Source organism: Harmonia axyridis, chromosome 1 (genome assembly GCF_914767665.1).
Source record: "Harmonia axyridis chromosome 1, icHarAxyr1.1, whole genome shotgun sequence".
Classification (NCBI taxonomy): domain Eukaryota; kingdom Metazoa; phylum Arthropoda; class Insecta; order Coleoptera; family Coccinellidae; genus Harmonia; species Harmonia axyridis.
In genome coordinates, this window is record NC_059501.1 from 70,642,518 (window position 1) to 70,658,971 (window position 16,454).

The 16,454-nt window shown below is 35.5% G+C and overlaps 1 protein-coding gene across 2 annotated transcripts in view; it reads right to left on the reverse strand.

Moving 5' to 3' along the window:
* Positions 1-422: 422 nt before the first annotated feature.
* LOC123671128 (phosphatidylinositol 4-kinase beta) overlaps positions 423-16,454 on the reverse strand; it is a 63,269-nt gene continuing 47,237 nt past the window's right edge. For both annotated transcript variants that reach the window (XM_045604819.1, XM_045604820.1), the window contains exons 3-12: positions 15,223-15,448; positions 11,501-11,985; positions 8,913-9,318; positions 8,597-8,827; positions 5,445-5,660; positions 4,193-4,396; positions 3,710-3,891; positions 3,432-3,650; positions 3,120-3,373; positions 423-1,308 (exon numbers count right to left, since the gene is read on the reverse strand). In XM_045604819.1, the coding sequence (XP_045460775.1) occupies positions 1,124-1,308; positions 3,120-3,373; positions 3,432-3,650; positions 3,710-3,891; positions 4,193-4,396; positions 5,445-5,660; positions 8,597-8,827; positions 8,913-9,318; positions 11,501-11,985; positions 15,223-15,448 (2,608 nt within the window). In that variant the 3' untranslated portion in view covers positions 423-1,123. The remainder of the gene's footprint in view (positions 1,309-3,119; positions 3,374-3,431; positions 3,651-3,709; positions 3,892-4,192; positions 4,397-5,444; positions 5,661-8,596; positions 8,828-8,912; positions 9,319-11,500; positions 11,986-15,222; positions 15,449-16,454) is intronic.

Below are 16,454 nucleotides of genomic sequence, written 5' to 3' on the forward strand. Positions count from 1 at the left end.
CAGTTGGTGTGACTGTTACGAAAATTGACAGATTACGCAATTTGAATATGAATCTTATGTTTCGAATTTAGACATAATTTACAATTAGGCATTAATTTCGTGAATTATGTCTGACGAAATCGATTTAACACTACCAGAATTAAGAGAATTTACGAATAATGTAGCAAATCATTTCACTATATCCTCTAATTAAATTATATTGACAATTATTGACGTTTGCTGGAATTTGATTTGATTGGAAGTCAGCATAGACAACCACAAAACGAAAAATATATCTGAAAACGATGCTGTAATGAGTTCATTACAGCACTGTTTTTAGAACTGTAATGAACTCATTACGATACTGAAATAGAGAAATAAATTTACCTGGCAGCGCCACCTCGGATGCGCCTCTGGACATGGGTGGAATAAAAAGCCAGAAATATGGGATAAATGATTTACTTAAACATTTAATGGCAATGATACAGTTAAAATGTTAAGACAACTGATTTTTTTACATAATGAAACTGTGTAACTGGTGTTGAAAACTTTGAGCATTTAACAACATTCATAGAAAATTTTGACCTTAGTAACATACAGGCGAGTATTTTAATTAATCCTTAATTTAATAACCTCCAAAGATATATTCCATTTTTATATTAAACGAACCAGTAACAACTAATTCAGTAAAAATTATGATAAAAATAAGTCGGAACTTACTTAATTTTTATATTGATTATTTTTAAAAAGATGTTACGCCCCTGATTATAATCTCACCTTGGAATTTCAAAATTCTACTAACTATCTTACAATTTTTTGGTAATAATTTGATAAAAATTTCTTCATTAGTACCATATCTTAGATTTAAAATTGTTCTCCTAAGTACCCCTGCTAAAAACAGAGAATCACAGTCGATATTTTCTTCAATATTCCTAAATTCCTTTAAAATCCACATCATCGAAAAGTAGGAGACAGCAACATCTTCCCAAAAACCATTTCACTTAAAGAATGATTACATGGAATACTTCTTTGATTGAAAAATTCACTATAATTATAATTTATAGTCTTTGCATAGTTTATATATTAAATATTAATAATATTACATACTTTCAAATATTAATATACAGTAAAAAATTATCACACTTTATAGTATTCCGTTAGTAAAGTATTGAAAACCGTCGTAAAGTTTTGTTGATAAGGAGTGAATACTGCCCTCCACCATTTTGTTCACTTCTAATTGAAGCTGTTCTTCAGTCATGTTCATGTGGAAACGATTCTTCAGATTCTGAACAGTGGCTGCTCCAGACTTGAAGCAGGGCAACTGGGATCCTGCAACAACAAAATTTGTTGAATTATATGAAAAAGAATCATGAACAATAAGAAAAATTTTTTGAAGTAATCTGTTGTTTCTTAAGATGACAACTCAGTGGTCTAAGCATGGGACAAGCGTTACAAAAAAAATAAAAGTCCTGATGTGGAATCAGGAGTTTCGAACTCTCGTTCTTTCATGCGATCATTCACCCTTAAAGTTTAAACGTTAGATTTAAATGGCTATTATCGAATAAACTAATTTTTCTGCTACTCAAATATATTCCCGAACAAGAAATCAACATTTAAAGAGTATTCGAATTAAAACCGTTTATTCAATCGTAGTAATCTAAATGCATTATTTTAACTCCGGAGAAGATAATGTGAATATAGCTATAGAAATTATGGCATTTATGTATAGGGAAAATTACAAGAAAACTATTCAATATTTCCTCAGAGTAAAAAACATAGATAGAGGGAGCTTATGTCATTTTCAGTAAGCAAATTTTGTCCCCAACATGAAATATCACATTTGACATGAAGCGCGCGGAAATGAAAACATATCAGTGATACGATATTTCACTCAATTCGCGAGTTTTTCCACAAAAAACGCAGTTCTGTCCTATAGTGAATCAACATTTCATATCAACTCAAAATATATTGAGATGAATACCTAAATATATCAGAAATTCTGAAAACAAACTTCAAGAGCGCCAAACGACGTGAAACAACAGATGACACTAGGAGAGCAATAGTTGCCAAACCTTGGATTTTAGCAGGTAGATACAGAAAATAATAAATATTTTGCATACTATAAATTCGACAATTAGGAAAAATATCGGATTCCAAATATTCAAATTTGCATATTAAATTGAGAATCACTCAAATGAATATATTTAATTCAATATAATATACATTCATAATGATATAGTAAAATTATAGATTTGAAAATATATCATAATCCGACAACGTAATCTAACCATGTTGGGGTCATGTAAAAATCTGTGTTTATTACTCTATGAGTATTTCTAAAGAATTTCAAAAGATAAAATATATACAGGGTTATCCATTTGAAATAACAAGGTTCATTAGTATTCTGGAGAAGAGAAAGATCTGACAACAATGTAATACCACTATAATATCAGCGATATCATATGACAAGATTGTACACCAAAATCTATAAAAATCATGCTATCCTGAGATAATTTAGGCGTTCCATATTTGAAACTCGCTCTGTATAGGCGATTTTTTATGAAATGGTTTATATTGATGAATATATCAACGTGAATTTCATAGCGGTTATTAGCGGTTTTCAATATTTCAGGTAACCTGCTCCGTATATAGAGACCGCTTGACACTTGTCATTGGTCAACAAAATTTTCAGACAGATCTTTGGAGGTTATAAATAGTTAATCTCTTGTAATTTGAAAACAACTAAAATTTCTTAATTGCTCTGAAGGTTATTTGTTTCATAATTAAAACAATAAACTCTTTGAGTGTCAGATGTCATGGAAACCGTTCATAAACAATAATCTGAAAATTAAAATGACAAATGACAAGACGAGTGGGAGTGGTTACCTAACCTCACCAGATTAAAAGTACGGCTGCTCTGGTGACAAATAATTCACTGAAGTTGAGGAAAAAGTCGACGCTTTTTGAAAAATTTTATATATACAGACCGACAACTTACTAACAAAAGTAACCAAGGAGATATACGGACCATACCTAAAGTGGAATACTTTGACATAATAAAATCGATCAATCACAACAAGCAACAAAATAAAATAATTTATATAAGCTAAAAAGTCAATAATATTTTCTTTAATGTGTACCTGATCTCATAATTTCGACTAAGGGAATAATCATGTCTTGATGCTTCCTGGCAGCAATCAAACCCTGCAAAATCAGTATCCTGAAGTACTCAAACATATCGGAATCTTCACCACCCATAATCTCCACGAATTCAGGAGTAAGTTTGAAGGGAGACGTCTCAAAACCGAGATTTTTAGGGGAAGTTGATAGGATGAAGCCGAAATCGATGTGGATCAGGTGACCGTCACTCTTCAACAGAATGTTACCGTTATGCCTGTAAACAAAGTTCCAATTAATTCGTGCTTCATACCAACCAACGAGAGACAACTCACCGATCTTTCACTTGGATCAAATAGCAAATAAGGCAGTAGGCAGCACAGCTCTGGACAAAATTCTTTTGTGCGCTCAGGAAGGCTTCCGATGTCAGAGGACCGTACTCTCTGATGAAATATTCCAACAAAGACAGCTGCCCATGTTTTTTAACTTGATGGAGTGAAATGGTATTCAAGATCGGCTCAATCAGACCACTGTCGTTCGAAAGACATAAAATTCTGAAAACAACCACGACATTAGAGTTGAATTCTTTGATATTGCTTTTCATTGAACCTACTTATAAGGGTGGACCCAAAGAGGAACATGCTCCATTTCCCATATTTTCTGGAACATTTGGAGCAATTGAGATGCCATCAATTCCTGTCTTAAATCGTCTCCACATTTTACTATAACTGACAACAACCTCCACGTTGGAAGATGACCATAAGGTGAACTTTCTCGAACTCTCTGTTCTTTTTCCTGAAAAAGATTTATTTTTTAAAATACAGATAATTTCATTACAAATCCTACATTGCCAATGAATCATTAATGCATACAGGGTGCTCCTTAATTGGAGTTACAAAGGAAAATGAGATAATCTTAAGAAAAAAATGTTCATAAACATAGACTCGCATACTCCTTGTTTTCGAAATACAGGGTGTTTCTTGTAGTCCTACTTTTTTGGGTAAGTAAGTACCAAAACTTATAATAAATTCATTCATCGCAGCTTACTAACTGGATCTTTATAATAATTCGGATTTGTAAGTATTGAAATACTTACCAGCCAAGGCTCTTTCAGAACAGCTGCAGACGGATCTTCTGGATCGTGTGTGAATTGTTTATTTTGATTTTCAAAGAAAGACTCGCTCAACCTTTTTCTGATGTCGATGGCTGCTATCCACATTGGTGGTTCTCTAGAATCGCTCGAGTCTTGACTCATTTGAGAGATGGTGTCTCGATCTATCGGTTTTTTCATCTGAGTATACTGGAAAACGGAAAAGGATTAATGCATCAACTTACATTGAAAATACTTATATTTCTAGCAAATAGAAAAGTTTTTGTTGAGAAAGGTAGTAGTTTCTTTCAGTCATTTCCTGAGAGTTGAAATATCTGTGAAAGAAATGATCCTAGAATTCCTTTTGATTTATCCAAATAGCTTTGATTGTCAAATAGCTAAAAATTTAAAGAAATGTGTTGTGAATTTTGTTTGATACATTTTTACTTAAATTTTGAGGAGTGTTTGAAAATGTACATATGCTTTTAATACTAGAGGTTTGGGCAAAGTTTTCTCAAAACATAAATTAACACATACAAAAAATGTTATTTTCACAGCTTCATCACATTTCTTCAATCTTCTCCAAAGGAATAGTGTTTTTGATAATTTACCACATCGCCAGCCCAATTCAATCTATTGCCGAATCTATAACTCCCAAGGTTCTCGATTCTTTCTGCCTTCAAACTCTAAATTGACTGTTTTACCTGAATTTATTATGACATCTCAGTCTTATCCAAATTCATAGATAATTTATTTTATTTATTGCTATTGTATAAGAAGTTTTGATAGAATCGAATTGGCCAAATAGATCCACAGTACATTATTTTCACCAGCGAAAAAGGAGAGAAGAAGAACCCTAAGTCTCAATAATCATACAAGTGAACAATGTGAAGAGGTATTCAAGATGAAAATACTACATAAAGGAATGAATGTTGAAGAAATCTTACTATTGTAATTTTTGAGAGAAGGTTGTTTAATAGAGCCGATGAAATTGTGTTGACTTGTCCTATACATTGTTATATGTCTCACAGGATTAATAAATATTACTATTACTATTACTACTAACTTCTATTGTATAATCTTAATTTTTTTGGTTTTCCATTTCAATTTTGTATCACTTCCCAGATATATATCCTTTTGAGCTGATAAATATTTTTCCCTGTCGTATTTCTCTTTTTGATAGTTAGTTTCAGTTTTATTTATAGGTTGAATAATTATTTGCGCTTCAAGTTGAAAGAAAAGTATGAATAATTTTTACCTGTCGTGATATTTCATCGTCCTCCTTACTCCAATCAGGGTCATTATCATCGCAGAGCATCCCACACATGCTGAAGGCGGAAGCAGAATTGTTGTCATAGCCGCCAAGATTCTCTTCAGATTTTGTATGCCTCAAGGTTGGCATTATTTTAGGAGTTATTGGAGAACTGTATAAATCGTCTACTTCTACGACTTCCATATAAATAATATAAGGTGCCTGTAACAGTACAATTACATGAGAAAAAAGGCCATTTAGTCCTGTAAACTTAAGGGTAGAAAGGGGTTTCAGCTTGCGAATCCAATCGTTCTGAATTGTTTAAAAGTTGTTAAGGACCTAAACCAGAAATGAGAAATTGAATAAAAGTGATGTTTATTCATAGAATATACAATTTTGTACAACGACATAGGCTAGGCTTTTGGTGTTGGACAAGATTCTAGTTGTAACGACCATAAAAATATCTAATTTGCTAATATTTATACTCCAACATCGAATTAAAAGTAAACAAACAAGTAACACATGGCTTACAATAAATACTTGAAAAATACGAGTCAAAGGAACCCTTTCGACATGTTCAATACCTAAAACTGATCGAAGATGATCAAATACTTGGATGAACTTCATAATTTTACAACGTTGATTTCCGCTCTCAGCTTAACCCTACACTGCCTATTGTATCAAATCAGATACAACCAAATAAACTTCATTTAAAGTTATCTTATTTAGCAATTTCTTACATATAACGCACCGTATCATATTTGATACATCCTTATTTCAAGATTCAATACGTTTCATAATACATTTCCGCGCGCTAATACCATCTGTGGCATGTTTATGTTTCAAAATGGTAGCTGGTTGATATCATATCCAGTGTGAGGTGATTGAGATTTGTTTATCCTTCGAATTTTCGTAAAGTTGCATTATAAAAAATGTTTTTACTTGGATAAAGGTGAGATATATCAAATATAACATAATTTCATTCATTTATACCATGTGATATTATTATATTCGACATAATTTCAGTTGTATCAAATTTGATACATAGCACATATTTGAATTGAAAAAGAGTTGATGAAAGAACCTAGAGACTCTTCGCATGAATATATCTGCAATATCGATGGAGTTGACATAACATCTGTAGTATGGCTAGATAATGAGCCAGTTATTTTTCTTTCAACATTCAAAGGGAAAATGCCTCCAAAAGAAGTGAAAAGGTGGGACAGAAAATCAAAAAAGTATGTGAATATTGAGTGTCCAAACCTAGTCCCGGAATACAATGCTCATATGGGAGGCGTTGATGCCATGGACAGTTATATTGGCAGAAATAAAATTAAAATCAGATCTAAGAAATGGTATATTGGTCTTTTTTACCATTTAGTCGACATGACCTTAGTAAATACATGGTTGCTCCACAAGAGGTTTGGTAAGCAAGAGCTCAAACAGGTTGATGTTCGGCTAGAAATAGCAGAATGACTCTGTAAGTCACAAAATGGAAACAAGAAACGAGGTAGACCATCCAAGGATTCCGTCGAAAATATGCTTGTTGCGAAAAAGAAAAAGTCCACAGTGTTTTCGCATGTTCCTCCGAAGGACGTCAGGACCGATTCTATTGGCCACTGGCCTACCTATGATGATGTGGAGACAAAGATTTAAATTTCCTTCTTGCAAATCATTCTCTCATTTGAAATGTTCAAAATCTGGTGTTCATTTGTGTCTCAACAAGAATAATAATTGTTTTGTTAATTTACACAATTCTTGAAAATGTATTCTCATATGCATTATGTATCAAATTTGATAAAACTAATGTTTTTCAAAAATAAAACTTAATAAAAACTCTAGAATTTTTTTATTATTTTTTTTATACTTCCTCTCAATACTATGAATCGAAATTATATTTTTTTCAACAAAAAACAAAATTCGAGAAGTGTAGGGTAAAGAATCGCCAATGGTGATTCCAAAATAGTTTACCCTTTCACAAGCTGAATTTGAATTAGCAGGATCTTTCACACCGAGTGAATCCTCAACTGCATATTGACCAGACGTTCAAAATCTTTTTGCACAATTAGATTTTCCGATGTTTAGAGTTATCTTTGATAATGAGATTCTAAGAGAATTCAGCCTGAGTGAAAAATTTGAGATATATTTTATATTCTACTACGACAACAGCATCGTCTGCAAACAGATAGACTTTAGCTGGTGGGGCATCTGGTTTATTTCAACAAGGAAGAGCATCGGTCCTAGTGTGGAACCCTGGATAACACCATAATTGATTAGTCAACATGTACTCATTTAACACTATAATGCGACTACTTGCTTACTAAAAGCAAAGAAGCTAGTATCCTGCTCCAACTTTGTTAAGATCACTGTCTATTAAATCAGATGCTTTTACTATGCCAAAGAATGTTATAATTGCATTTGTCCCTATTTTCCTGATTCTATGAATATCCAATGTAAGCTTATATATCATCTTCACTAATCTGAATCCAAACTGGAGCTTGAAAGCAGTACATTCTTCTCCAGAAACAAAGCAAACATCACCCCATCCACTGCAAAATCTTGTAAAAAATTGATAGCATCAAAATTAGAAGAAAGTTACAAGATATTTGAAATTTTTTCAGTGCTCAATATCACAGATACAGAAGGATTTTTCTGATGTGGTCCCCTATATTATATAAAGTAGAATTGGAGGTGGATTGATATCAGGGAAATAATAACCCTTAATCAGGTGCAGAAGATGTGGTAAATAAAATTAGCATTCATCACTGTTTTTGAATAGGTCCCTTTATCATTTCCTCAAACTTGATGATACTCTCTTTTTGGGTGCCTTCTTTAAGAGCTGCAAATACATTTTTTCATATGAAAGACCCATCTTATGTTCAACAAAAAATCATTGTTCAAATTTTTCGAAAGTATTTATTTAAATTCTGTATATTCGGAAGGACTATTTTGAAAAATTCATAGCTCTGAAAATATTGGAGCTAGGACTTCGCCATAAAAAAAGAATTGCAATTCAGAACGATTGGACGTTTTGCTAGAAAGGATGTCCATCTTTACTAGACCAATAATAGAATTTCAGCTATTAAGAGTCACTCTTCAAACTATCAAATGATATGTAAAAGTTCTTATAAAATGTAATTATTAATAATAATAATAACCTTATCTTTGGAGTTCAGTACAGCCGCCACTTGGGGCGGTATCCTAACTATATGATGGGGCGTGGTGCTGTCTAAAGGTAGCCATACACGTGCCGGCAAATTAAGGTTAAGAGTAGTCAGTTCGGCTACCAGTCTTGTGGTCTTCGCCTCCTTCGTTGGTATGGAACTAAGCAGTTTGCCGATTAAGATGAGGGCTTGGAGGAATTCCAACTGGGGCGCTAACCTCGGCGCCTAAAAACAATAGATTAATTCAAGATCTTTGGCATTCATTAAAATATCAATATGGACACGTTTGCTGATTCAACAAAAAACTCACCGAACAGGTACATTCAGTCTTACGTCCTTTAAGATCATTCACTAGTCCCATGCAACTGTCGAAACATATGCAACCATTGTCGAAAGCCCTGCCTGAGCTCAAGTCTCCCAGGCATAACTTCGTCGTGGGGCCGATTCCACTTCTGGAAGAGAGTGCGGAAGCATCGCTTTGTGACCTCTGGTGAGACTTTTTTGAAGGCAGGGTTGTCGATGGAGAAGTGATTGACTTTTCCAGAGCTCCGGTCAGGGAGACGGCCATCTTGTTCTTCGGCCTCAATTCTTCCGACAGGATGAGATTCTTCAGTTTGACGCTATAAGGTTTCTTTTTCGTTGGAGGCGTCGCGTCTGAGCCATAGGCGTCTAAGAGCCACGCGCACTTGAGGGAGAAGTCTATCGATTGTCGACATCTGAAAAGGATATCATGATATGTAATCAGTAATATTAGAAGTATTTTTCAACTAGATTGTTTGGTATTGTGGAAGTCGAGAATGAAGTGATAAATATTGAAGGAGTATATCTTTGACGGTCCCTCAGCTGAGTAGACTCCTGTATCACTAATAGCTGTCATACTGCGTCAAGCAAGGATTGATAATGTTAATATCTCATATTATATCATCATGTTATTATTATAGCTTATAGCAATAATCTACAATTCAGATATCAATACTTATTCAGTATAACTATCAGAAATGTGATAAAACGATAAATTCTGACAGTCAGGCTGCAATCAAAGCATTGAGCTCACATGTCATTTATTTAAAGATTGATGGTATTGGAGTGCTGAAAGAAACTCAATGAAATTGAAAAGAATGAGAGGGTCTGTTTAGTTCCCGATCACTTGGGAATTGATGGAAATGAAGAGGCCAACACACTTTCCAGAAAATGAGCACAAACTCCTTTCATTGGCCCAGAACCTTTTTTTGTTATGGGTAAATGTGCCTTCAAGAAAGAGGAGAATGACCAAATCGAAAGAGAAACACTCTGACGGAATCTTCCTGGGTTCTGAAAACTATATGGATCTCAGCAAGAATATGTTACACCTCCTCACTAGATTCCTTACAGGGCATGAGTATGAATATAGCAGAAAACAACGAGTGCACATTCTGGGGGGAAGGAGAAATATTCTCTAGATCACCTGGTGACGGAATCCCACGCCATCGTAGCCAACGTAAAAAAATGTTTCAGACATGAGACTTTTAGAAGTGAGGAAGTCACCTCCTTGAAGCCATCCCAGATACTGGAGTCCATTAGAACTTTGAAACTAGATGGCTAGCTGTAGACTACAACAGCTAATAGCGAGAACAACTCTGATGGGAAGCACAATAGAGCATAAGGTTGGGGAGCAATAAAACCTCCTTGAATCTAGATCTAAAAGAATCTACTGAAACCATCCCTGATACTGAAGTCCATCAGAACTGTGGAACTGGAAGGCGAGCTGTAGTTGATGCAGAGGTAGAAACAGCTATGATGAGGGCACAACAAACCTTCATTCACTATTATCTTTAAAAAAACTCCTCAAAATTAACATCAAGAACAATAAAACATTTTAAATTCGGACGAATTCAAACTGTCATTTACAGAAAGCTTCCTTATATTCGTCAACCGTCAAGTATCCTAGGGTTGGCTAATCTGAGAACAAGAGATATCGCTAGAAAAAGTGGTATAATATTCTGTGTATAAAGTGAAATTGAACGAAAGTAATTGACACAGCAGACCCTGGACAAGGTCTATAGATTATACAGCTTAACTCGTAACTTTCAACTTAAATGAGGATACCGAGTGATGTCACGAATGGTTGACGCTGATTGGTTGAAAGTTAATAGGCAATCTGTCAAATCTGTAGACCTTGGCCAATGGCGATAAGGATACCGGATGACGCGTTGCCCCCACTCTTTAACCTAAGTTAAGAGACAACCTGTGTAATCCAACAAGTTGAATGAGATAAATATGGCTAAGAACAACATGAAGAACAGATGAGTTTGTACAAAGAATTTTTGTAGAGGAGAGAAGAAGCCCATTTTAGTATTTTTCCAATTTCATGCCATCGTTTTGTTTTTCTGCGAAAAACAAATCAGCTGGGTCCCACTTCAACAGAGAAGCCGTGAAGAACAGGTTACGATCTAAATGAGAAGGGAGAAGAAGAAGAGAGTCTCTCCTCACGAACGCATTCGATCAATCAGAACAAAAGGGGCCCCTAAAAAACGAAAGAGACAATAATGCAACTGGTGCAACCACTGAAAACAACTTGACCGACTAACTGTGTCATGTTCACACCCACACGACAGTCAGATACAGTCAAGATCAAGGTAGGGTTCTGATTGCCCGTGGAGCGACCAGAAGGGCATGACTATGACTGTACCGTGCCAATGAGTGGGAATAAAGTCTTTGGAACACCACGGAAGCAATCTGGCCTGTACTGTCCCTGAGCGTGATCTGATCATACCGAGGCTGTTGGTAAGAATCTACCTTTATGGAACAGGCCTTAACCTGCGCACTCAGTTAATCTAAAGTTGGTTTCAGACGGTCCAAAAAAACCAAAATCAAACAAAGCTAGTAATTCCTAGGGCAAAGCCAAAATTTCCAACTTACCGATGGACAAGGTAAGGATGGATGACTTCGGCGACATCGTGCATCTGTATGTACATGCAGACAAGCTGCGGAAGGTAGAAATCGACTCGGTCGTCCGGGAAACTGAACAGCTTATTAGCTATGTAACTCTGCACGCCCGGTTCTTTGCTCTTGAACAGGTAATGGATGGCCATCGCGACGTCGAACACCTTGCTCTCGAGCAACCGCAACAAACCGAAACTCTTGGACACTTCCGGCCTGTCGGACTGTTCCGTTTCCGACGCGCAACAACCACTAGTCCTTCCAAGCGTACCGACGTCGTTCTTCTCGTCGTCCGCGGACGAGACGGCGCTCTCCGCGTCGTCGTTGTTAGCGTCGCACTTTTTCGCGTCGTTGCTCTGCAGGCTCTCGCGACTCAGCTGGATGCTGGACTCCCTGGTGGCGGCGTCGCTGGCGCCGCTGTCCGAACCGCACAGTATGCCGGAATCGTCGGAGCCTAGACTCACCTGGAAAAAAAAATTAGTGGATTAACATTTTGGAAATTGACAAGCCACTCAATAAGTCCTGGGCCTTGGGCGCAGATGGCACCGCCACTGCCATACCTTTTTTTTTTCGTTAGTGTCAAGCTTCGAAATATGTGTGTCCAAATTTCGGAGTTAAGTCTGGATCGAGATATTGAAGGTTATGTAAAATTACATTTGTTTTTCCAGAAAATCTATAGTAGCGTCCTTTCGAACTAATTTAAAACTTCAAAGTATTCTGAGATTACTTCAACTCATCTAATTTAACTCAACTACCTTGCAAGCTGGGTTAGTTTGTAACAGAAAGATGAGTTGTGAAAATGAAAGTGGGGGAATTAATCTCAAAATACTGAACGAAAGGGCTGAGACATATAAGTTCAGCTTATTTAGATGACTTTGTTCCGATATATGGGGAATGTTGCAAGAAAAGAATTATCGACTTAGTAACAAGATCAAAGGAATAATGTATTAGGTATAAAGTCACTCAAAGATCTTTATTAATTAAGATCTCTTTATTAAATTAGCTTTCGGTCATTTACATGGCCATCTTCAGGGCAAATTAATCTGAACCTAACAATGAAAAGTTAGGCAGAACCATAATAATGAGAGTCACCTTTTAATAAAACTTCCTGGTCATACAATTAAAATCTAAAAAATAGGTAAAATCCACAATTCAATCATCTTAAAAGTACTTTAAAAAAAAAGTATAATCCACAATTCAATTATCTTAAAATTACTTTTAAGATGATTGAATTGTGGATTTTACCTATTTTTTAGATTTTAATTGTATGACCAGGAAGTTTTATTAAAAGGTGACTCCCATTGTTATAGTTCTGCCTAACTTTTCATTGGTAGGTTCAGATTAATTTGCCCTGAAGATGGCCATGTAAATGACCGAAATCTAGGCCAAATTTAATAAAAAGCTTAATAAGATCTTTGAGTGACTTTATACCTAATACGTTATCCCTTTGATGAGGGGAATGTGTAACACATAGAACATTCTTAGATGGTCGAGTCAGCGACGGAGAGAATGGAAGATACAAGACTCCAGAAAATAGCTAGGGACAAGAAACCCAACACTAGAAGAACCTTGGGTAGACCACCAAAGGGATGGTCAGAAAGCTGAACTTCTGTTTCTCAAGAAGCCATAGACTGAGGCCTAAGGGATTATAAACAGATTTTAAACTTAATAAAAGAGGAAGAAGAAGAAGAATGGTTTGAAAGATACTACTAATGCCTTATAATTCAAAATTTGCTTCATTGGTTAAAAGATGCCTCAGGCGAAGGAATTTAGCTCTAATGAAAAGAGATTCACGGCTTAGCTTGATATTCAAGCTACTTGGCTCAACAAGGAACTTGAGCTTGACTTGAAATCTTGTCAAGTAGTAGTTTTTCAAGTACTTGATCTCGAGCCAAGTAGCGTGAATATCAAGTCAAGCTGTGAATCCATACTGATGAAGAAGTGAGGCCTAGATTGAAGCCTATTTCCAAAGCAAAGACGAATTTTTCTACAAAAAAGGTATTAAACGTTAGAGGAGCGTTGGTGTACATGACATCACTCTTGTAGGTGACTATGTTGACGAATAAAGTCGAATTTTTAAGAAAAATCTGTTTTATTGGTTATGCTTGGCCGGTCCGGAAATATAGAGTTAATTTGCTACACCCAGGTTGGCCCACAAAAAGTGTGAGTTTTTCCGGGAAGCATCGAAACAGATTAATTTTTATTTGGAGGTTGAGTTCTTTTGATTTTTGAATCCCTCCAATAGGGGCGACATCCCCTTCAAGCATCATCAATGGCAATAAGGTTCGAGTGGCACATTCCTTCAAAGATTTTGCATTAATTGATGAATATGCTCTGTGGCATTTTGAAAAACACTTATTGCAGTTGATAAGTTTGCAATTATTGTTGATCCTTTGATGACGAATGTGTGCTACACAAAATGTTGATAAAATAGACCGACTTATAGAATGATGACTTGGAGCATTTTTTAATAATGATATTCCCACTTTTATTATTCACTCAAAGTCTGCATCAGTCGAAAATTATCTAGTTTCTAAAATTTCTGGATTATAAATTTCAGCATCTCACCACTAAGGATGAGTTTAGAAGCTCGTTCATTATTTCTGATGAACTTTTACATAGAATCGAACGTCAGACAGAAATGTTTCAGCATATTCATAAATAAAAATGAGAAACCTTCAAAATTATATGTCACGCGACCACCTCTGCCATTTAATATTCTCTAGGGGCTTGCCAACCCACTTAATGGGATGATCATACGCCTACAAAATTGCAATCGCAAGATTTTCATAAAAAGTGACCTCTATCGTCGTTTTCCGAAAAAAAACCTTACGGAACTGTGTTACGTTGGTCGCGCTATGTAATAATTAACAATTAAACATGGAAACACAAAAATGTAGTGGGTGTTCCAATTTCGTTGCCTAGTGAGGGGATCTCAGAATCCCTTTGACCTAGAAAAAAATGAATAGCACATTTTCGTGTAAGATTTTTGAGAGAATTGATTCGGTGGAGTCCGCAACTTCATAAGTTAAATTCCTTTCAAACTATGAGAGATAATTGGAAAATGGCGTGAAATGAAAAGTTCTGATAACTTCTTCATTACTGGTGCTATAAACATGAAACGAAGACATTCCACAGGTACTTTTTCAGTAGAATCCATTGGTGTTATCATTTGTTTTTTATTGAATGCAATTTTATGTTGTTTGAATGTAAACAAATAAAATCGCTTTCTTTTTCCCTTTTAAAAAATATATAACATTATATATAAATTTCTTATTATACTAAAAGAATTATCAAAAGTTCCAGTTTCACACGGCAAATCAAACAGTGCCTATGATAATCTATGAACCTCAGGTAATTAAAATATTCGTTTGTCATCAAGGACCTCGGATTCAACACAATTATATTTTTTTCTTTCGATCCCATTTAAGGAACAACATTTATTAATTTGAAAATGTTTAAAAAATCCAACGGTGTTGAATCCGGAGACCTTTGTGGCCACGGAATAATTAATTATCTGAAATTCTCCCCGACAGCCGAAACAAATGAAATCCACTTATTAATCAATATTGAATGACTGGTATTATATTAATTTTTATCCATTAGATAATTTAAAAAGTTTAAAAACTAACGACTTGTTGGTGTCGCGACTGCCATTTAGTGAGAATAGGGTTTTAACTCCATAGTGGCAGAATACTTACAACTTCATCTCGTTGTCTAGTGTTAGCTACGTTGCAGGAATGAACTTTGGAGGCGGCTAGAATACTATTGGACCCTTTTTCGCACTCGGGACTTGGGGTGACATCCACTTCTGGGATCCTCTGTAGGGCGGAATCTAAACTACGGTTCCGATGGTGCAGCGTCAAGTTGGTCACTGCAGGAGCCGCTGTCACCTGGGTGACGGGCGGAAGGAGGATGCCCATAGATCTAGAAACGAAGAAAAAATTGAGATGAGTACTAACTAAGCGTTATGTATTTTTTGGAGACCGCAGAAAAATATAGGGCCAATATATTTCCTCTCTTCAAATAGAACAATCTTGCTCCTTATGAAAAAAACGCTGCAACATGGTTGTCTCCATGGCCTTTCTTTTTTCAGGGGTAGATCCATAATTAATGTTTGATTTGCCGAATTTATCACTGATTTCATATCATTCAACTCAGAATATTTTAAAAATGGATTTAGAAAAATCGATGAAAAATAATTCAATAATTATCTGAAAGGATCGAATATTGTACCGTAACAATTACGGGGTTACATTGCACAGAGACCTTAAGGTCTATTCTGCCCCCTCATCAGATCTGTTCTTATCACTGCACCCTTCACAGTTTGACTAGTTAAAACAAATATGTAAATATTCTTGTGAATGCAGCTAGCGTAAATAGATCCAACTGACAATGACCTGTGTTAGTACAACCAGAGTTGGGGCTACCAGATCATGTAGTCGAAGGCCGCTTTAGGTGACAGTAAAGTAGCACGTTAGCATTAGTCGCAATCCGAGGATTCTTAACGGTGCGAAATTCAGTCATGAATATCGTTAGTGCAATATTTTGCATCTACACACCATCCATATAATAATTCCACAAACTGATTCAATACATCAATAGAAAGCTGAATATTTCAGAAATTCGTAATTCCGATAGGTACAAATGAACCTTTTTTTCAATAGTTTAATATGTTAGGTACTGGCGACGATGCAACGGTGTCAGATTGACTTGATGTTACGTCTCAGAGTAACAAACATAGATAGAGGGAGCATATGTCGTTTTCAGTAAGCAAATTTTGTCCCCAACATGAACTATTGAATTTGACATGAAGCGCGCGGAAATGAAAACATCAGTGATACGATATTTCACTCAATTCGCGAGTTTCTACACAAAGAACGCACTTCTTATGTCCCATAGTGAATGAATTTTTATATTAACTCAAAATATA